At 46.2% G+C, this 21,848-nt stretch overlaps 1 protein-coding gene across 4 annotated transcripts in view; it reads left to right on the top strand.

Moving 5' to 3' along the window:
* Window positions 1-21,848, top strand: part of rtkna (rhotekin a) — a 152,277-nt gene that overhangs the window by 57,145 nt on the left and 73,284 nt on the right. For all 4 annotated transcript variants that reach the window (XM_072256862.1, XM_072256861.1, XM_072256864.1 and 1 more), the window contains exons 7-8: window positions 12,035-12,129; window positions 15,734-15,840. In XM_072256862.1, coding sequence (XP_072112963.1) covers window positions 12,035-12,129; window positions 15,734-15,840 — 202 coding nt within the window. The remainder of the gene's footprint in view (window positions 1-12,034; window positions 12,130-15,733; window positions 15,841-21,848) is intronic.

Raw genomic sequence — 21,848 nt, 5'->3', positions numbered from 1 at the left:
CTATACTGGATTGGGTGTTATGTAAGGAACCAGAGGTGATTAGGGCGCTTAAGGTAAGGAAATCCTGAGGAGGCAGTGATCACAAAATGATTGAGTTCAACTTGAAATTTGACAGGGAGAAAGCGAAGTCTGACGTAGCAGTATTTCAGTGGAGTAAGGGAAATTACAGAGGTGGTGATGTCTTTAAACTCACCCGGCAGAAGGCAAAGGCAAATCACTGCTGTAAACTGCCGAGCACATAATTTCCCAATACGTCGGAGCGGCATGGGCAGAAATTGTCCACCAACTGGAATTTCCAGATGCAACCTAAAGTGAAGGGAAATTACAGTGGTACGAGAGAGGAGTTGGCCAAAGTAAACTGGAAGGAGCTGCTGGCAGGGATGTCAGCAGAGTGGCAATGGCGTGAGTTTCTGGGAAAAATGAGGAAGATGCAGGATATATGTATTTCAAAAACACGGAAATACTCAAGTGGCAAAACAAAACAGCTGTGGTTGACAAGGGAAGTCAAAGCTAATGTAAAAGCAAAAGAGAGGGCATACAACAATGCAAAAAAGTGAAGTGATAGAGGATTGGGAACCTTTTAAAAATCTACAGAGAGCAGCTGAAAGAATCATTAGGAGGGACAAGATGAAATATGAAAGCAAGCTAGTAAACAATATCAATGTCGACAGAAAAAACCTTTTCAAGTATATAATTGAATTGAGTTGACTTTATTACTTACGTCCTTCATGTTGGGCACGTGGCCAAGTGGTTAAGGTGTTCGTCTAGTTATCTCAAGGTCGCTAGTTTGAGCCTCAGCTGTGGCAGCGTGTTTGTGCCCTTGAGCAAGGCACTTAATCACACATTGCTCTAGTGTCTGTGCGAGGAGTGGCGCCCCACACAGACTTCCAATCTGCGCCTTGTAAGGCATGAAAATGCCCGACGCAGGCCTCTCATGGTCTGAGTCGACGTTCCCCTTCATGTACATGAGTAAAAATCTTTACGTTACATCTCTGTCTAAATGTGCAATGTGCAATTATAATAATTTATAATAAATATTATGTACAACAGGATAGTCAATATAATATAGAAATACAGTTGTGACACCATGAATTAGGCAGCCTGATAGCCTGGTGAAAGAAGCTGTCCCTGTTGGTCCTGGCTAAGTATTAAATAAGAGAGTGATGAGGATATAGGACTGCTGGAAAATTAGGCTGGAGAAATAACAATGGGGGACAAAGAAATGGCAGATCAATTAGATGAGTATTTTGCATCAGTCTTCACTGTGGGAGACACTAGCAGTGTGCCAGAGGTTGAAGGGCGAGAGAGAAGAGAAGTGAGTGCAGTTGTTATTATAAGAGAGAAGGTGCTCAACGAGCTGAAAGACCTAAAGACGGTTAGATATCGGAGCAGAATTAGGTCATGTGCCTTGTCGAGTCTGCCCCAACAATCAGTCACGACTGATCCTTTTTTCCCTCCTCAGCCCCACTCCCTGGCCTTCTCCCCGTAACCTTTGATGCCGTGTCCAGTCAAGAACTTATCAAGCTCTGCCTTAAATACATCCAACGATCTGGTGTTGACAGCTGTCTGTGATAATAATTCCACTCTCTGGCTAAAGAAATTTCTCCGCATCTCTGTTTTAAATGGATGCCCCTCTATCCTGAGGCTGTGCCCTCTTTTCCAGGACTCCCCCCACCATGGGAAACATCCTTTAATAAGAACACAAGAACATACAAAATACGAGCTGGAGTACGCCATCTGGCCCATCACGGCTGATCTGTCCGTAAACTCAGCTCCCTCTACCTGCCTTTTCCCCATAACCCTTAATTCCCCTGCTATGTAAAAATCTATCTAACTGTTTCTTAAATATATTTAGTGAAGAAGCCTCAACTGCTTCCCTGGGCAGAAAATTCCACAGATTCACCACTCTCTGGGAAAAACAGTGTCTCCTCATCTCTGTCCTAAATCTTCTCCCCTGAATCTACTCTCACCTACCAATGGAAACAACTTTCCTACGTCTATCTTATTTATCCCTTTCAAAATTTTGTATGTTTCTCTAAGATCCCCTCTCATTCTTCTAAACTCCAGGGAGTATAGTCCTGGGCGACTCAATCTCTCCTCATAGGTTAACCCCTTCATCCCTGGAATCAACCTTGTGAACCTCCTCTGCACCACCTCCAAAGCCAGTATATCCTTCCCCAAGTATGGAGACCAGAACTGCCCACAGTACTCCAGATGTGGCCTCACCGGTACCCTGTATGAACATAGATACATAGAAAACATACAGCACAATACAGGCACTTCAGCTCACAAAGCTGTGCTGAACATGTCCCTACCTTAGAACGATCTAGGTTTTACCCAAAGCCCTCTATTTTTCTAAGCTCCATGTAGCCATCCAGGAGTCTCTTAAAAGACACTATCGTTTCCGCCTCTACCACCACCGCCAACAGCCCATTCCACACACTCACCACTCTCTGCGTAAAAAACTTACCCCTGACATCTCCTCTGTACCTACTTCCAAGCACCTTAAAACTGTGCCCTTTCATGCTAGCCAAGTCAGCCCTGGGGAAAAGCCCCTGACTATCCACATGATCAATGCCTCACATCATCTTTACACTTCTGTCAGGTCACCTCTTATCCTCCGTCGCTGCAAGGAGAAAAGGCCGAGTTCACTCAACCTATTCTCATAAGGCATGCTCCCCAATCCAGGTAACATCCTTGTAAATCTCCTCTGCACCCTTCCTATAGTTTCCACACCTTCCTGTAGTGAGGCGACGAGAACTGAGCACAGTACTCCAAGTGGGGTCTTAGATAGCTGCAACATTACCTCTCGGCTCCTAAATTCAATTCCATGATTGATGAAGGCCAATACACCGTATGCCTTCTTAACCACAGAGTCAACCTGCGCAGCTGCTTTAAGTGTCCTATGAACTCGGACCCCAATATCCCTCTTATCCTCCACACTGCCAAGAACCTTACCATTAATGCTATATTCTGCTATCATATTTGACCAACCAAAATGAACCACTTCACACTTATCTGGGTTGAACTCCATCTGCCATTTCTCAGCCCAGTTTTGCATCCAATCAATATCCTGCTGTAACCTCTGACAGCCCTCCACACTATCCACAACACCTCCAACCTTTGTGTCATCAGCAAACTTACTAACCCATCCCTCCACTTCCTCATCCAAGTCATTTATAAAAATCACAAAGAGTAGGGGTCCCAGAACAGATCCCTGAGGCACACCACTGGTCACCGACCTCCATGCAGAATATGACCCGTCTACAATCACTCTTTGCCTTCTGTGTGCAAGCCAGTTCTGGATCCACAAAGCAATGTCCCCTTGGATCCCATGCTTCCTTACTTTCTCAGCAAGCCTTGCATGAGGTACCTTATCAAATGCCTTGCTGAAATCCATATACACGACATTTACTGCTCTTCCTTCATCAATGTGTTTAGTCACATCCTCAAAAAATTCAGTCAGGCTCGTAAGACACGACCTGCCCTTGACAAAGCCATGCTGACTATTCCTAATCACATTATACATCTGCAAATGTTCATAAATCCTGCCTCTCACAATCTTCTCCATCAGCTTACTGACTCACTGGTCTATAATTTCCTGGGATATCTCCTCTCCCTTTCTTGAATAAAGGAACAACATTCGCAACCCTTCAATCCTCCAGAACCTCTCCTGTCCCCATTGATGATGCAAAGATCATCGCCAGAGGCTCAGCAATCTCCTTCCTCGCCTCCCACAGTAGCCTGGGGTACATCTCATCCAGTCTCGGCGACTTATCCAACTTGATGCTTTCCAAAAGCTCCAGCACATCCTCTTTCTTAATATCTACATGCTCAAGCTTTTCAGTCTGCTGGAAGTCATCACTGCAATCACCAAGATCCTTTTCCATAGTGAACACTGAAGTAAAGTATTCATTAAGTACCTCTGCTTTTTCTTCCGGTTCCATACACACTTTCCCACTGTCACACTTGATTGGTCCTATTTTTTCACGTCTTATCCTCTTGCTGTTCACATACTTGTAGAATGCCCTGGGGTTTTCCTTAATCCTGCCCACCAAGGCCTTCTCATGGCCCCTTCTGGCTCTCCTAATTTCCTTACATAGAAACATAGAAAACAGGTGCAGGAGTAGGCCATTCGGCCTTTCGAGCCTGTACCACCATTCAGTACGATCATAGCTGATCATCCAACTCAGAACCATGTACCTGCCTTCTCTCCATACTCCTGATCCCTTTAGCCACAAGGGCCATATCTAACTCCCTCTTAAATATAGCCAATGAACTGGTCTAAACTGTTTCCTGTGGCAGAGAATTCCACAGATTCACCACTCTCTGTGTGAAGAAGTTTTTCCTCATCTCAGTCCTAAAAGGCTTCCCCTCTATCCTCAAACTGTGGCCCCTCGTTCTGGACTTCCCCAACATCGGGAACAATCTTCCTGCATATAGCCTGTCCAATCCCTTTAGGATCTTATACGTTTCAATCAGATCCCCCCTCAATCTTCAAAATTCCAGAGAGTATAAGCCTAGTCGATCCAGTCTTTCATCATATGAAAGTCCTGCCATCCCAGGAATCAATCTGGTGAACCTTCTTTGTACTCCCTCTATGGCAAGGATGTCTTTCCTCAGATTAGGGGACCAAAACTGCACACAATACTCCAGGTGTGGCCTCACCAAGGCCTTGTACAACTGCAGTAGTACCTCCCTGCTCCTGTACTCGAATCCTCTCGCTATAAATGCCAGCATACCATTCGCCTTTTTCACCGCCTGCTGTACCTGCATGCCCACTTTCAATGACTGGTGTACAACGACACCCTAGTCTCGTTGCACCTCCCCTTTCCCTAATCGGCCACCATTCAGATAATAATCTGTTTTGCTGTTTTTGCCACCAAAGTGGATAACCTCACATTTATCCACATTAAATTGCACCTGCCATGAATTTGCCCACTCACCTAACCTATCCAAGTCACCCTGCATCCTCTTAGCATCCTCCTCACAGCTAACACTGCCGCCCAGCTTCGTGTCATCAGCAAACTTGGAGATGCTGCATTTAATTCCCTCGTCCAAGTCATTAATATATATTGTAAACAACTGGGGTCCCAGCACTGAGCCTTGCGGTACCCCACTAGTCCCTGCCTGCCATTCTGAAGAGGTCCCGTTTATTCCCACTCTTTGCTTCCTGTCTGCCAACCAATTCTCTATCCACATTGTCATAGTCATACTTTATTAATCCCAGGGGAAATTGGTTTTCGTTACAGTTGCACCATAAATAATTAAATAGTAATAAAACATAAATAATTAAATAGTAATATGTAAATTACACCAGGAAATAAGTCCAGGACCAGCCTATTGGCTCAGGGTGTCTGACTTTCCAAGGGAGGAATTGTAAAGTTTGGTTGCCACAGGCAGGAATGACTTCCTATGACGCTCTGTGCTGCATCTCGGTGGAATGAGTCTGGCTGAATGTACTCCTGTGCCCAACCAGTACATTATGTAGTGGATGGGAAACATTGTCCAAGATGGCATGCAACTTGGACAGCATCCTCTTTTCAGACACCACTGTGAGAGAATCCAGTTCCATCCCCACAACATCACTGGCCTTACGAATGAGTTTGTTGATTCTGTTGGTGTCTGCTACCCTCAGCCTGCTGCCCCAGCACACAACAGCAAACATGATAGCACTGGCCACCACAGACTCGTAGAACATCCTCAGCATTGTCCGACAGATGTTAAAGGACCTCAGTCTCCTCAGGAAATAGAGACGGCTCTGACACTTCTTGTAGACAGCCTCAGTGTTCTTTGACCAGTCCAGTTTATTGTCAATTCATACCCCCAGGTATTTGTAATCCTCCACCAAGTCCACACTGACCCCCTGGATGAAAACAGGGGTCAGCGGTGCCTTAGCTCTCCTCAGGTCTACCACCAGCTCCTTAGTCTTTTTCACATTAAGCTGCAGATAATTCTGCTCACACCATGTGACAAAGTTTCCTACCGTAGCCCTGTACTCAGCCTCATCTCCCTTGCTGATGCATCCAACTATGGCAGAGTCATCAGAAAACTTCTGAAGATGACAAGACTCTGTGCAGTAGTTGAAGTCCGAGATGTAAATGGTGAAGAGAAAGGGAGACAAGACAGTCCCCTGTGGAGCCCCAGTGTTGCTGATTACTCTGTCGGACACACAGTGTTGCAAGCACACGTACTGTGGTCTGCCAGTCAGTTAATCAAGAATCCATGACACCAGGAAAGCATCCACCTGCATCGCTACCACATCAATACCTTACCCCCAATACCATGTGCTTTAAGTTTGCACACTAATCTCCTGTGTGGGACCTTGTCAAAAGCCTTTTGAAAATCCAAATATACCACATCCGCTGGTTCTTCCCTATCCACTCTGCTAGTTACGTCCTCAAAAAATTCTATGAGATTCGTCAGACATGATTTTCCTTTCACAAATCCCTGCTGACTTTGTCCGATGATTTCACCGCTTTCCAAATGTGCTGTTATCACATCTTTGACGACTGACTCTAGCGTTTCCCCACCACCGATGTTAGGCTAACCGGTCTATAATTCCCTGGTTTCTCTCTCCCTCCATTTTTAAAAAGCGGTGTTACATTAGCAACCCTCCAATCCTCAGGAACTAATCTAGAATCTAAAAAGTTTTGAAAAATTATCACTAATGCATCCACTATTTCTTGGGCTACTTCCTTAAGCACTCTGGGATGCAGACCATCTGGCCCTGGGGATTTATCTGCCTTTAATCCCTTCAATTTACCTAACACCACTTCCCTACTAACATGTATTTCCCTCAGTTCCTACATCTCACTGGACCCTCTGTCCCCTACTATTTCCGGAAGATTATTTATGTCCTCCTTAGCGAAGGCAGAACCAAAGTAATTATTCAATTGGTCTGCCATGTCCTTGTTCCCCATCATCAATTCACCTGTTTCTGACTGTAAGGGACCTACATTTGTCTTAACCAATCTTTTTCTTTTCACATATCTATAAAAGCTTTTACAGTCAGTTTTTATGTTCCCTGCCAGGTTCCTTCTTAAGCTCCTTCCTATTAGCTTTATAATCTTCTAGATCTCCAACAGTACCTAGCTCTCTGAACCTTTTGTAAGCTTTTCTTCTTGACTAGATTTATTACAGCCTTTGTACACCACAGTTCCTGTACCCTACCATAACTTCCCTGTCTCATTGGAACGTATCTATGCAGAACTCCACATAAATATCCCCTGAATATTTGCCACATTTTTTCCGTACTTTTCCCTGAGAACATCTGTTTCCAATTTAAGCCTCCAATTTTCTCCTGATAGCCTCATAATTCCCCTTACTCCAATTAAACGCTTTTTTAACTTCTCTGTTCCTATCTCTCTCAAATACGATTGTAAAGGAGATAGAATTGTGATCACTATCTCCAAAATGCTCTCCCAGTGTGAGATCTGACACTTGACCAGGTTCATTTCCCAATACCAAATCAAGTACAGTCTCTCCTCTTGTAGACTTATCTACATATTGTGTCAAAAAACCTTCCTGAACACACCTAACAAACTCTACCCCATCTAAACCCCTTGCTCTAGGGAGATGCCAGTCGATATTTGGGAAATTAAAATCTCCCATCACGACAACTCTGTTATTATTACCCCTTTCCAGGATCTGTTTCCCTATCTGCTCCTCGATATCCCTGTTACTATTGGGTGGCCTGTAAAAAATACGCAGTAAAGTTATTGACCCCTTCCTGTTCCTATCCTCTACCCACAGGGACTCCGTAGACAATCCCTCCATGACATCCTCCTTTTCTGATAACAGTGCCACGCTCCCAGCTCCTTTGCCTTCCTCCCTGTCCTTTCTGAAACATCTAAAACCAGGGACTTGAAGTAACCATTCCTGTCCCTGAGCCATCCAAGTCGCCGTAATGGCCAGCAGATCATAGCTCCAAGTACTGATCCACGCTCTAAGCTCATCCGCTTTGTTCACAATACTCCTTGTGTTAAAATAGACACATCTCAAACCTTCGGTCTGAGCGTGTCCCTTCTCTATCACCTGCCTATCCTCCCTCTCGCACTGTCTACAAGCTTTCTCTATTTGTGAGCCAACCGCCTCTTCCTCCGTCTCTTCAGTTTGGTTCCTACCCTCAACAATTCTAGTTTAAACTGTGCCCAGTAGCCTTAGCAAACCTCCCCGCCAGGATACTTTATACTTTATGGTTGCCAAACAATTGATGTACAATCATCACAGCGATATTTGATTCTGCGCTTCATGCTCCCTGGAGTACAAATCAATAGTAAGTATTAAAAATTTAAATTATAAATCATAAATTGAAAATAGAAAAGGGAAAGTAAAGTAGTGCAAAAAAAACCAAGAGGCAGGTCTGGGTATTTGGAGGGTACGGCCCAGATCCAGGTCAGGATCCGTTCAGCAGTCTTATCACAGTTGGAAAGAAGCTGTTCAGAAATCTGGCCGTACGAGTCTTCAAGCTCCTGAGCCTTCTCCCGGAGGGAAGAGGGATGAAAAGTGTGTTGGCTGGGTGGGTCGCGTCCTTGATTATCCTGGCAGCACTGCTCCGACAGCGTGCAGTTTAAGGTGAGTCCAAGGACGGAAGATTGGTTTGTGTGATGTGCTGCGCCGTGTTCACGATCTTCTGCAGCTTCTTTCGGTCTTGGACAGGACAAATTCCATACCAGATTGTGATGCACCCGAGAAGAATGCTTTCTACGGTGCATCTATAAAAATTAGTGAGGGTTTTAGGGGACAGGCCAAATTTCTTTAGCTTTCTCAGGAAGTAAAGGCGCTGGTGGGCCTTCTTGGCAGTGGACTCTGCTTGGTTGGACCAAGTCAGGTCATTTGTGATATTGACCCCGAGGAATTTAAAGCTTTTGACCTGGGAGTAAAGATACTGGTCCCCCTGGGATTGAAGTGCAACCCATCCTTTTTGTACAGGCCACACCTGCCCCTGCTCCAATCCCTCAGTCACACATTTATCCTCCACCTCACTCTATTCCTATACTCACTGTCACGTGGCACAGGCAGCAATCCGGAGATTACTAACTTTGAGGTCCTGCTTCTCAACTTCCTTCCTAACTCCATGTAGTCTTTTTTCAGGACCACCTTTTTCCTACCTATGTCATTGGTACCAATATGTACCACGACCTCTGGCTGTTCTCCCTCCCACTGCAGGATATCTTGGACGTGATCTGAAACATCTCGGACCCTGGCACCTGGGAGGCAGACTACCATCTGCGCTTCTTTCCTGCGTCCATAGAATCGCCTGTCTGACGCCCCTAACTATAGCGTCGCCTATCACTATTGCCTTCCTCTTCCTTTCCCTACCCTTTTGAGCCACAGGGCTGGACTCTGTGCCAGAGGCACGGCCACTGTTGCTTTCCCCAGGTAGGCTGTCCCCTGCAACAGTACTCAAACAGGAGTACCTATTGTCAAGGGGTACAGCCACAGGGGTACTCCGTAGCACCTGACTCTTCCCCTTCCCCCTCCTGACTGTGACCCACTTGTCTGTCTCCCGTGGCCTCGGTGTGACCACCTGCCTATAACTCCTTTCTATCACCTCCTCGCTCTCCATGACCAGGCAAAGGTCATTGAGCTGCATCTCCAGTTCCCTATCTCGGTCTCTCAGGAGCTGCAGCTCGACACACCTGGTGCAGATATGACCATCCGGGAGGCTGGAAGACTCCAGGACCTCCCACGTCCGACACCAAGCACAGAACACTGGCCAAATAACACAGGTAAACCTATCTTGCCTCGTCCCATTACCGCCTAAGCCCGTTGAGCCAAAGCCCTATCACTCTGCTGCCTCTCACTCAACTGTCCGCTGGATATGGCGGTCTTCTTTTTAAATCTTTCGTGCTATACTGGCTGACGTCACGCACCTGCGCAGTCTTGCCTCTCGGCTCTTGAACTCAATTCCACAACTGATGAAGGCCAATACACCATGCGTCTTCTTAACCACAGAGTGAACCTGCGCAGCTGCTTTGCGTGTCCTAGGGACTCAGACCCCAAGATCCCTCTGATCCTCCACACTGCCAAGAGTCTTGCCATTAATACTATATTCTGCCATCATATTTGACCGACCAAAATGAACCACTTCACACTTAACTGGGTTGAACTCCATCTGCCACTTCTCAGCCCTGTTTTGCATCCTATCGATGTCCTGCTGTAACCTTTGACAGCCCTCCACACTATCCACAACACCCCCAACCTTTGTGTCATCAGCAAATTTATTAACCTATCCCTCCACTTCCTCATCCAGGTCATTTATAAAAACCAGAAAGAGTAGGGGTCCCAGAACAGATCCCTGAGGCACACCACTGGTCACCAACCTCCATGCAGAATATGACCCGTCTACAACCACTCTTTGCCTTCTGTGGGCAAGCCAGTTCTGGACATAGAATGTCAAAATAATCAGTCACAACAGAGACCCCTGTGGAACACCACGAGTCACTGGCAGCCAACAGAAGAGGCTCCCTTTATTCCCGCACTTTGCCTCCTGCCAATCAGCCACTGTTGTATCCATGCTGTCCTGTAATACCTTAGGCTCGTAGCTTGTTAAGCAACCTCATATGTGGCACCTTGTCAAAGACCTTCTGAAAACTCAAGTACATCAACCAATTCTCTTTTGTCTATTCTACTTGAAATTTCTTCGAAGAGTTTCAACAGATTTTCCGGGCATGATTTTCCCTTGAGGAAACCATGCTGATTATGGCCTGTTTTATAATGTTTGTGGTGTTAGTGAAGTACAGGTGCATGGTTACCTGAAAGTGGGGTCACTGGCAGACAGGGAGTTGAAAAGCAGCTTTCAGCATGCTGACCTTCAGTCAGGACACTCAGTACAGAAGTTGGGAGTTTACATCACAGTTATAAATTGGGGAGGCTGCATTTGGATTAATGTGTTCAGTTTTGGTCACCCTACCTTAAATTGGAAGGAGTGCAGAGTAAATTTCCAATTATGTTGCCAGGATTTAAGGGACTAAATTATAGGGAGAGATTGAACAGTCTTGGAATTCATTCACTGGAGCACAAGAGACTGGAAGGTGATTTGCAGAGGTGTCTAAAACCATGGAGGCACAGGTAGTTTTAATGCACTGGGTCTTTTCTCCCAAGATTAAGGAGTCAAGAACTGCAGGGCATTGGAAAATGAGAAGGGGAAGTATATATTAGGAACTCGAGGGATAACTTTTATTCAGTTGACCCTCAAGTTAACTTCTTTTGAGTTACCCTTGAGTTAACTAAATGAATTGCCAGAGGAAGTGGTTGAGGAGGTATATTAACAACTTTTAGAACAGAGAACACAGATATGTACAGCCCCTTGACCCACATTGTTGTGCTGAACTAATTTTAACTCGTACTTAATGCCTAACAAAACTCATTTCTTCTACCTACGCAATGTCCATTTAGAAGGATATGAGCCAAACTCAGGCAAATGGGACTGGGCTCCAATGATCTTGCACAAGCATTTGACTCACCAAGGTGCAGGTGAAGAATGTTAGTACAGATGATAATTATTGGCACTGTCCAATGGGCCTGTTTCTGTGACGTATGATACTTTGGCTGTGAGGCCGAGTGGATTCGGCAAGGTGATGATTTATGGCAACCAGAGAGATGAGGTGTAGAGGCTGATCGATCTGAAGCAGAGGCAGTGAAGGACACAATTCCAGCTGAAACTTTCAGGGGAAATTAATTATTACTGGAAATTTGACAGCTGTTGAGAAAGTGGGTGTGTGTGTGCCATTTGGACCTATCTAACAAAGAGGCTTTGTATTTGCAGACTGCTGGAGCAACTCAGAGTTGAAGAGCATCTGTGGAGGCGGAAGAATGTTCTTCATTCAGTGTCTCATCCCTTTGTTGTTTTCTTGACCTGAGAATTCCTCTAGGAGTTTGGTTTTTACTCCAGTTTCCAGATCAGCAGAGTCTTTCTTGGGTCTCTGGGCTTGCAGCATGTGAATGTGGGTTTTAAGTGTGTGTGCTCAGTGAGTGCAGGGCAGAAAAGTTACTTAAAATGCATCTCCTTTCTTACCTTAAATTACAGGGGCCCAAAATATCACCTTTTAGCCCACACCAGCCTGTCTCTTTCAGCGGTCCACAGCAGTTTCCGAACACACAGTCTCAAGGTTGTCGGAAGTGGTAAGTTTCATTCTTTGTCTCACTGTCTCACTTTCTAATGCTTTTTCTGCTTTTCTGTCCATATCTTTCTCACAGCTTATCTTATAGAGCAAAACAGCACAAGTACCGGCCCTTCGGCCCAAAGAGACAGAAGCTTATCAATTGTGAAAGACAGATAAGATAGAGAGTCAGAACCTCTTAACCTAGGGTGGAAATATTAAGTACCAAAGAGCACGAAATAGTAAAGGGGGAAGTTTAAATCAGATTTGCTTTAAGATACGGTCATAGTCTCAGCACAGAAATGGGCCCAGCTGGCCCATGCTGACCAAAGATGCCCCGTTCAAGATGGTTCCATTTGTGTGTATTTGGCCCAAAGTTCTAAACCTTCCCAATCCATATACATATCCATATGTCCTTAAAAAGTTGTTATTGTATCTGCCTCAAACTCTTCCTCTGGCAGCTCACTCCGTATGCACACTACAAATTGGGTAAAATAAGTTGTCCCTCAAGTTCCAGTTGTAACTTCCCCCCTCTCACTGTAAACCTATACTATCTAGTTCCTGATTCCCCAACCCTGAGGAAAAAAGAATTCATTCACCCCTCAAAAAGTGGTGCTAAATTGTACTGTTTAGGGTTTATTCAAGAAGTGAATGGTTGAAGGGAAGTCTGGTGATGTGGGACAACAGGCTGTATACTTCCTGTGCAATAGTATGATGGTCTGGCCTGGGTGGTGGGAAACTTTGAAAATGGATGTTGTCTTCTTGAGTTAGTGTTACTTGTAGCTACTACTGATGGTGGGAAATAATGTGCATGTGGTGAATTGGGCAGAGTCCAATACTGTCTGCAGTTTACCACATTCCTTGGAACGTTGAAAGATTGAATTCATAATTAGCTCGGCCTTAGAAGACAGGGGTGGGAGACAGACATTCGCTCTCTCCTGTCAACATAAGAACATAAGAAATAGGAGCAGGAGTAGGCCATTCGGCCTGCCCCGCCATTCAATAAGATCATGGCTGATCTGTCCGTAAACTCAGCTCCATCCTTTTCCCCATAACCCTTAATTCCCCTACTGTGTAAAAAATCTATCTAACTGTATCTTAAATATATTTAGTTAAATATATTCAACTGCTTCCCTGAGAAGAGAATTCCACAGATTCACCACTCTCTGGGAAAAATAGTTTCTCATCTCTGTCCTAAATCTTCTCCCTGAATCTTGAGGCAGTGTCCCCTAGTTCTAGTCTCACCTACCAATGGAAACAACTTTCCTACGTCTATCTTATCAATCCCTTTCAAAATTTTGTATGTTTCTATAAGATTCCCTCTCATTCTTCTGAATTCCAGAGAGTATGGTCCCAGGCGACTCAATCTCTCCTCACAGGTTAACCCCTTCATCCCTGGAATCAACCTGGTGAACCTCCTCTGCACTGCCTCCAAAGCCAGTATATCCTTCCTCAAGTATGGAGACCAGACTGCACACAGTACTCCAGGTGCGGCCTCACCAGTACCTTGTATAGTTGCAGCATGACCTCCCTGCTCTTGAATTCAATCCCTCCAGCAATGAAGGCCAACATTCCATTTGCCTTCTTAATAACCTGTTGCACCTGCAAGCCAACGTTTTGCAATTCATGAACAAGCACTCCCAAGTCCCTCTGCACAACAGCATGCTGCAATCTTTCACCATTTAAATTATAATCTGCTCTTCTGTTATTCCTTCCAAAGTGGATGATCTCGCATTTACTAACATTGTATCCCATCTGCCAGACCTTAGCCCACTCACTTAACCTATCTCTATCCGTCTGCAGACTCTCCACATCCTCTGTACAATTTACTTTTCCACTCAGCAAATTTTGCTATGCTACACTCAGTCCAACTGGAGAAACACCCATTTATACCGACTCTCTGCCTTCTATTGGATAACCAATCCACTATCCATGCCAATACACTTCCTCCGACTCCATGCATCGGAATCTTATTTATAAGTCTCTTGTGTGGCACTTTATCGAACACCTTCTGGAAATCCAAGTATATGACATCCACCTGGTCCCCTCTATCCACTGCACTCATGATGTCCTCAAAGAACTCCAGTAAGTTCATTGAACAGGACCTGCCCTTTCTGAATCCATGTTGTGTCTGTCTAATGGAACCACTCCTTGCTAAATGTTTCGCTATTTCCTCCTTAATGACAGCTTCAAGTATTTTCCCCAACTACTGTTACTCTCTGCCCGTCTCTCTCTTGCTCCCTGTCTCTTCTATATATATCCCGTCTCTCTATATCTATATCTCCCCCTCACCCTCCCTTTCTTTCTCTCTCTCTGTCTCCCCTCCCTCTCTCCCATCACTGGCTCTCTTTTGCTCTCTCTCAAACACAAAATAATCTGCAGATGCTGGGGTCAAAGCAACACTCACAACAAGCTGGAGGAACTCAGCAGGTCGGACAGCATCCGTGGGAACAATCTGTCAACATTTCGGGCCGGAACCCTTCGTCAGGACTGAAGAGGGAAGGGGCAGAGGCCCTATAAAGAAGGTGGGGGGAGGGTGGGAAGGAGAAGGCTGGTAGGTTCCAGGTGAGAAACCGGTCAGGGGAAAGACAAAGGGAGTGAATAGGGGAGGCAGTGAGACAGGGAGAGAGAGAATGAGACAGGAAGCGAGAGACAGGGGAGGGAGAGATGGGCGAGGGAGGGACGGGTAATTTCCGGTAATTCCCTCCCCCTCCCTTCCTTTATCCCTATTTCACTCTGCCCCCTCCCCCAGCTGCCTATCACCTCCCTCATGGTTCTGCCTCCTTTTACTACCCATTGTGTTTTCCCCTATTCCTTCTTCACCTTTCCTGCCTATCACCTCCCTGCTTCCCTCCCCCACCCCTTTATCTCTCTCCTTACCGGTTTCTCACCTGGAACCTACCAGCCTTCTCCTTCCCACCCTCCCCCATCTTCTTTATAGGGCCTCTGCCCCTTCCCTCTTCAGTCCTGATGAAGGGTTTCGGCCCGAAACATCGATCGATCTTTTCCACTGATGCTGCCTGACCTGCTGAGTTCCTCCAGCGTGTTGTGAGTGTTGCTCTTGCTCTCTCCCCCGTCTCTCTCTCTCTCTCTCCACCTGATCTCTCTTTCTCCCTCTCTCTCCCCCTCCACTCCTCTCCCACTCCCCCTCTCTCTGCCCCCCTCTGACCCTCTCTCTGCCCCTACCCCTCTCTGCCCCCCTCTGCCCCTGCCCCCCTCTGCCCCTGCCTCCCTCTGCCCCTACCCCTCTCTGCCCCCTCTCTCTGCCCCCCTCTGACCCTCTCTCTGCTCCCCTCTCTCTGCCCCCCTCAGCCCCCTCTCTCTCTGTCCCCTCTCTCCTCCTTTTCTGTCCTCCCTCTCTCTCCCCCTTACCTGTCTCCCCCTCACTCTGTCTCCCCGTCTTCTCTCTCCCTGCCCCTTACCTGTCTCCCCCTCACTCTGTCTCCCCGTCTTCTCTCTCCCTGCCCTCTCTCTCCCACTGCCCTCTCTCTCCCCCGCCCCCTCTCGCCCCCTGCCCTGTCTCCCCCTGCCCTCTCCCTCTCCCTCTCCCCCCTTTCCGCCGTCTCTCGCTCACGTCAGGCTCGTACATTCTTCCACCTCTCTCTCTCTCTCTCTCTCTCTTGCAGAGGAGTGTTCCTTCTGGTTGCCTCTCTATGGCAGTATCTGTTGCCGCCTAACCGCACAGCCTCGGTGTATGACACAGCATGTGAATACAGGTGTTTTAAACCTGCAGGTGAGTGTACATGTTCTCATACCTGTACGGGCCATTCATCCCACCTTGTCTATGGACTGTCGAGGAACCAGCTCTGCTCATCCCAGTTACCACGATTTCCTCTGGGATCTTGTTGTGTTGTCTGTGCGTTTGTCTGCCGTTGTGTGTGTCTGTGCCATGTGTGGTTTGTCTGCCGTTGTGTGTGTCTGTGCCATGTGCAGTTTGTGCTGTTGTGTGTCTGTGCCATGTGTGGTTTGTCTGCCGTTGTGTGTGTCTGTGCCATGTGTGGTTTGTCTGCTGGGTATTTCGGGCACGCTGTGTTGGAGCTGGAATATGTGGAAACTCCTGTGGGCTGCCCCAGCACAAGAAGTCATTGAGAAGTACAGCATCTGACCCACCTGATCTGTGCCGAACCATTTAAAATGCTGCACTGGGACAATAATGCTCTATATCCCTACTCTCCATGTACCTGTTCAAACTTCGCCTAAGGATTGAGATTGAGCAAACATGCACCACTTGTGCTGGCAGCTCGGTCCAGACTCTCAACCCTCTAAGTTAAGTAGTTTCCCCTCAAGTTTCCCTTAAACATTTCACCTTTCACCCTTAACCTCTGGTTGTAGTCCCACCTATCCTCAGCAGAAAAAGTTTGTTTGCATTCACCCCTCATAATTTTTATATACCTGTAATCAAACCTCTTAACCTATTTAATCTTTCCTTATAACTCATGTCCTCCAGACCCACCAACATTCATGTCAATTTTATCTGTACCCTTTCAATCTTATTTACATCTTTCCTGTAGGTACAGTGGTGCCAGAGAGTTGTGAACCCTCTAGAATTTTCACTATTTCTGCATAAATATGACATAAAAGTTGATCAGATCTTCACGCCTAAAACTAGGTAAAGAGAACAAAATTAAATAAATAACACCAAAATCATTATACTTGTTCATTTATTTATTGAGAAAAATGACCCAATTTTACGTGTATTTATTGGAAAAAGTATGTGAACCTTTGCTTTCAGTAACTGGTGTGAACCCCTTGTACCACAATAACTTCAACCAAACATTTCCAGTAACTGTTGATCAGTCTTGCTCATCAGCTTGGAGGAATTTTGGGCCATTACTCCTTACAAAACTGCTTCAACTCTGGGATGTTGGTGGGCTTCCTTGCATGAACTGCTTGCTTCAGGTCCTTCCACAACACTCCTATAGGATTGAGGTCAGGACTTTGACTCGGCCATTCCAAAACAGGAATTTTCTTCTCTTTAGACCATTCTAATGATGATTTACTCTTGTCTTTCGGATCATTGTTTTGTTGCATGATACAACTTCCATTAAGCTTCAGGTGAATGACTGCTACCCTATCATTCTCAAATAAAATATCTTGATGTAATTTTGAATTCATTGTTCCTTCAATGATTGCAAGCCATCCAGGCCCTAGGCAACAAAGCAGCCTCAAACCATGATGCTCCTTCCATCATGCTTCACAGTTGGAATGAGGTTTTGGTGTTGGTGTGCAGTGTCCTTTTTCTTCCAAACATAGCAGTCTTCATTTCTGCTAAAACGTTCAACTTTTGTCTCATCTGTCCATAGTGTGTTGTTCCATAAGTGTTGTGGAACATCCAGGTGGTCTTTTGCAAACTTGAGACGTGCAGCAATTTTTTTTTGAGAGCAGCAGTTTCCTCCATGGTGTCCTTCCATGAACACATTATTGTTCAGTGTTTTTCTTGTAGTGGACATGAGCAGAGACTTTTGCAAGTTTTTGAGATTTCTGCAGATCCTTGGGTTCTTTTTACCTCCTTCAGCATTGCACAGTGTGCTCGGTGTGATGTTTGCAGGACGCCCACTCCTAGGGAGAGTAGCAACAGTACTGAGTTTGCTCCATTTGTAGACTCTTTCTTACTGTGGACTGATGAACATTCAGGTCTTTAGAAATGCTTTGGTAGCCTTTTCCAGCTTCATGCACGGTTCTTCTTCTAAGGTCCTCCGAAAGTTGTTTTGATCGAGGCATTGTGCACAGAAACAGATCTTTCTTGAGAAGAGCAGGCTCTGTCATTAACTTTGTGTGAATTTTTTTATAGGGCAGGGCACCTTTACAACCCATACCTCATTGATTGGAATACCTGACTCCAAATAGCTTTTGTGGAAGGTATTACCCCAGAGGTTCACATACTTTTCCCAAAAAATACACATATGGGATAATTTTTCTCAAATAAATGAGCAAGTCTAATTTTTTTTGTATTATTTATCTACGGGTTTACAAACTTTCTAGCACCACTGTAGTGACCAAGACCACACATAATGCTCCAAAATGGGCCTCACAAATGTTACTGTGGAAGACATGCGCAGAATAGTGGAAGTTCCAGGTGTTAGGAGTCATGAAGTGTGTGAAGTTGCCAGTTTGTAGATTGTAGGTCCTTGGGAAACTGAAAGGTCTGAAGGTAGATAAGTCACCTGGACCAGATGGTCTACACCCCAGTGTTCTGAAAGAGCTGGCTGAAGAGATTGTGGATCACTAGATTCCTTAATGGTTCCGGAAGACTAGAAAATTATAAATGTTGCTCCATTCTTCAAGAAGGGAGAGAGGCAGAAGAAAGGAAACTATTCCATGTAGGCCCATTGTTTCTGCTTGTTCCTGTTCCTGCATACCTTGATTCTGTTTTATTTCCCCCTGGTTCAGTCCCTTCCTATGCTCTTCACAAGCTCTTGATCTATTCAATGATTTCAAGTTCCCTGGCCCCGAGCATCTTATTTTCACTATGGATGTCCAGTCCCTATACACCTCATCCCTCACCAGGAAGGCCTGAAAGCTCTCTGTTTCCTTCTGGACACCAGACCCAAACAATTCCCCTCCGCAACCAATGTCCTCCGTCTGGCGGAACTTGTCTTCACTCTTAATAATTTCTCCTTTGGCTCCTCCCACTTCCTTCAGACAAAGGTGTAGCCATTGGCACTCACAAGGGTCCCAGCTATGCCTGTCTTTTTGTCGGCTATGTGGAACAGTCTACGTTCCAAGCGTACACTGGTGTCATTCCCCAACTTCTCTTGTGCTACATCGATGGCATTGCTGCTGTTTCCTGCACCCGTGCAGAGCTTGTCGACTTCTTCAACTCTTGCCTCCAGCTTCCACACTGACCTCAAAATTACCTGGTCCATTTCTAACACCTCCCTCCCCTTTCTCAATCTCACAGTCTCTATCTCTGGAGGCAGCTTATCCACTGATGGCCATTGCAAACCCACAGACTTTCACAGCTACCTGGACTATACCTCTTCTCACCCTGTCACTTGCAAGAACACTTCTCTCAATTCCTTTGTCTCCGCCGCATCTGGTCTCAGGAAGAGGCTTTTCATTCCAGAGAGAATGAAATGTCCTCCTTCAAAGAAAGGGGCTTCCCTTCCTCTGCCATCAACTTTGCCCTCAACTGCATCTCTTCCATTTCATGCATGTCCGGCCTCATCCAATCCTCCTGCCAACCCACTAGGGATAGGATTCCTCTTGTCCTCACCTAACACCCCACCAGCCTCCGCGCCCAGCACACAATTCTCCGTAACTTCCGCCATCTCCTATGGGATCCCACTACCAAGCAGATAGAAACATAGAAAACCTACAGCACAATACAGGCCCTTCAGCCCACAAAGTTGTGCCGAACATGTCCCGACCTTAGAAATTACTAGGCTTACCTATAGCCATCTATTTTTCTAAGCTCCATGTACCTATCCAAAAGTCCCTTAAAAGACCCTATCATATCCGCCTCCACCACGGTTGCCGGCAGCCCATTCCACGCACTCACCGCTCTTTGCGTAAAAAAAACTTATCCCTGACATCTCCTCTGCACCTACTCCCCAGCACCTTAAACCTGTGTCCTCTTGTGGCAACCATTTCAGCCCTGGGAAAAAGCCTCTGACTATCCACACGATCAATGCCTCTCATCATCTCATCCATCTCTATCAGGTCACCTCTCATCCTCCGTTGCTCCAAGGAGAAAAGGCCAAGTTCACTCAACCTGTTCTCATAAGGCATGCTCCCCAATCCAGGCAACATCCTTGTAAACCTCCTCTGCACCCTTTCTATGGTTTCCACATCCTTCCTGTAGTGAGGCGACCAGAACTGAGCACAGTACTCCAAGTGGAGTCTGACCAGGATCCTATAAAGCTGCAACATTACCTCTCGGCTCCTAAATTCAGTTCCACGATTAATGAAGGCCAATATACCATACGCCTTCTTAACCACAGAGTCAACCTGCGCAGCAGCTTTGAGCATCCTATAGACTCGGACCCCAAGATCCCTCTGGTCCTCCACACTGCCAAGAGCCTTACCATTAATACTATATTCTGCCATCATATTTGACCAAGCAAAATGAACCACTTCACACTTATCTGGGTTGAACTCCATCTGCCACTTCTCAGCCCAGTTTTGCATCCTATCAATGTCCCTCTGTAGCCTCTGACAGCCCTCCACACTATCCACAACACCTCCAACCTTTGTGTCATCAGTCAATTTGCTAACCGATCCCTCCACTTCCTCATCCAGGTCATCCAGAACAACATCCGCAACCCTCCAATCCTCCGGAAGTTCTCCCATCCCCATTGATGATGCAAAGATCATCGCCAGATGCTGAACAATCTCCTCCCTCGCTTCCCACAGTAACCTGGGGTACATCTCGTCTGGTCCCGGTGACTTCGTCGAGCACCTCTGCTCCGTCTGCCACAACAGACAGGATCTCCCGGTTGCCACCCACTTCAACTCTGCTTCACATTCCCATTTGGATATGTCCATACATGGCCTCCTCTACTGCCATGATGAGGCCAAACTCAGGTTGGAGGAGCAACACCTCATATACCGTCTAGGTAGTCTCCAGCCCCTTGGTATGAACATAGAATTCTCCAACTTCCTGTAAATCCCTCCCCTTCCCTTCCTCTATCTCTATTTCACTCTGCCCCCTCCCCCAGCTGCCTACCACCTCCCTCATGGTTCTGCCTCCTTCTACTACCCATTGTGTTTTCTCCTATTCCTTCTTCACCTTTCCTGCCTATCACCTCCCTGCTTCCCCTCCCCCACCCCTTTGTCTTTCCCCTTACTGGTTTTTCACCTGGAACCTACCAGCCTTCTCCTTCCCACCCTCCCCCCACCTTCTTTATAGGGCCTCTGCCCCCTCCCTCTTCAGTCGTGACGAAGGGTCTCAGCCCGAAACCTTGACTGTTCGTTTCCACGGATGCTGCCCGACCTGTTGAGTTCTTCCAGTGTGTTGTGCGTGTTGCTTTGACCCCAGCATCTGCAGAGTATTTTGTGTCTACAAAACGCTTTTCTAACTTGTCTGTTCTTATCTCTCTCCAATGCTATGGTAAAGGAGATAGAATTATGATCACTATCTCCAAGTGCTCTCCCACTGAGAGATCTGACACCTGACCAGGTTCATTTCCAATACGAAATCAAATACAGTCTCTCCTCTTGTAGGCTTATCCACATATTGTGTCAAGAAACCTTCTTGAACACACCTAACAAACTCCAACCCATCTAACCCTTTGGTCTAGGGAGATGCCAATCGATATTTGGGAAATTAAAATATCCTATCATGACAACCCTGTTATTATTACACCTTTCCAGGATCTGTTTCCCTATCTGCTCCTCGATATCCCTGTTACTACTGGGAGGCCTATAAAAAACACCCAGTAAAGTTATTGACCCCTTCCCATTCCTAACCTCCACCCTCAGAGACTCCGTAGACAATCCCTCCATGACATCCACATTTTCTGCAGCCGTGACACTATCTCTGATCAACAATGCCACGCCCCCACCTCTTTTGCCTCCCTCCCTGTCCTTTCTGAAACATCTAAAACCCGGCACTTGAAGTAACCATTCCTGTCCCTGAGCCATCCAAGTCTCTGTAATGGCCACCACATCATATCTCCAACTGCTGATCCATGCTCTAAGCTCATCCGCTTTATTCACAGTACTCCTTGCATTAAAGTAGACACATCTCAAACCGTCGGTCTGAGTGTGTCCCTTCTCTATCACCTGCGTATCCTCCCT

The sequence above is a fragment of the Mobula birostris genome, chromosome 4 (genome assembly GCF_030028105.1).
Source record: "Mobula birostris isolate sMobBir1 chromosome 4, sMobBir1.hap1, whole genome shotgun sequence".
Taxonomy (NCBI): domain Eukaryota; kingdom Metazoa; phylum Chordata; class Chondrichthyes; order Myliobatiformes; family Myliobatidae; genus Mobula; species Mobula birostris.
The sequence above is the reverse complement of the archived record's forward strand: the minus strand, read 5'-3'. Positions and strand labels throughout refer to the sequence as shown.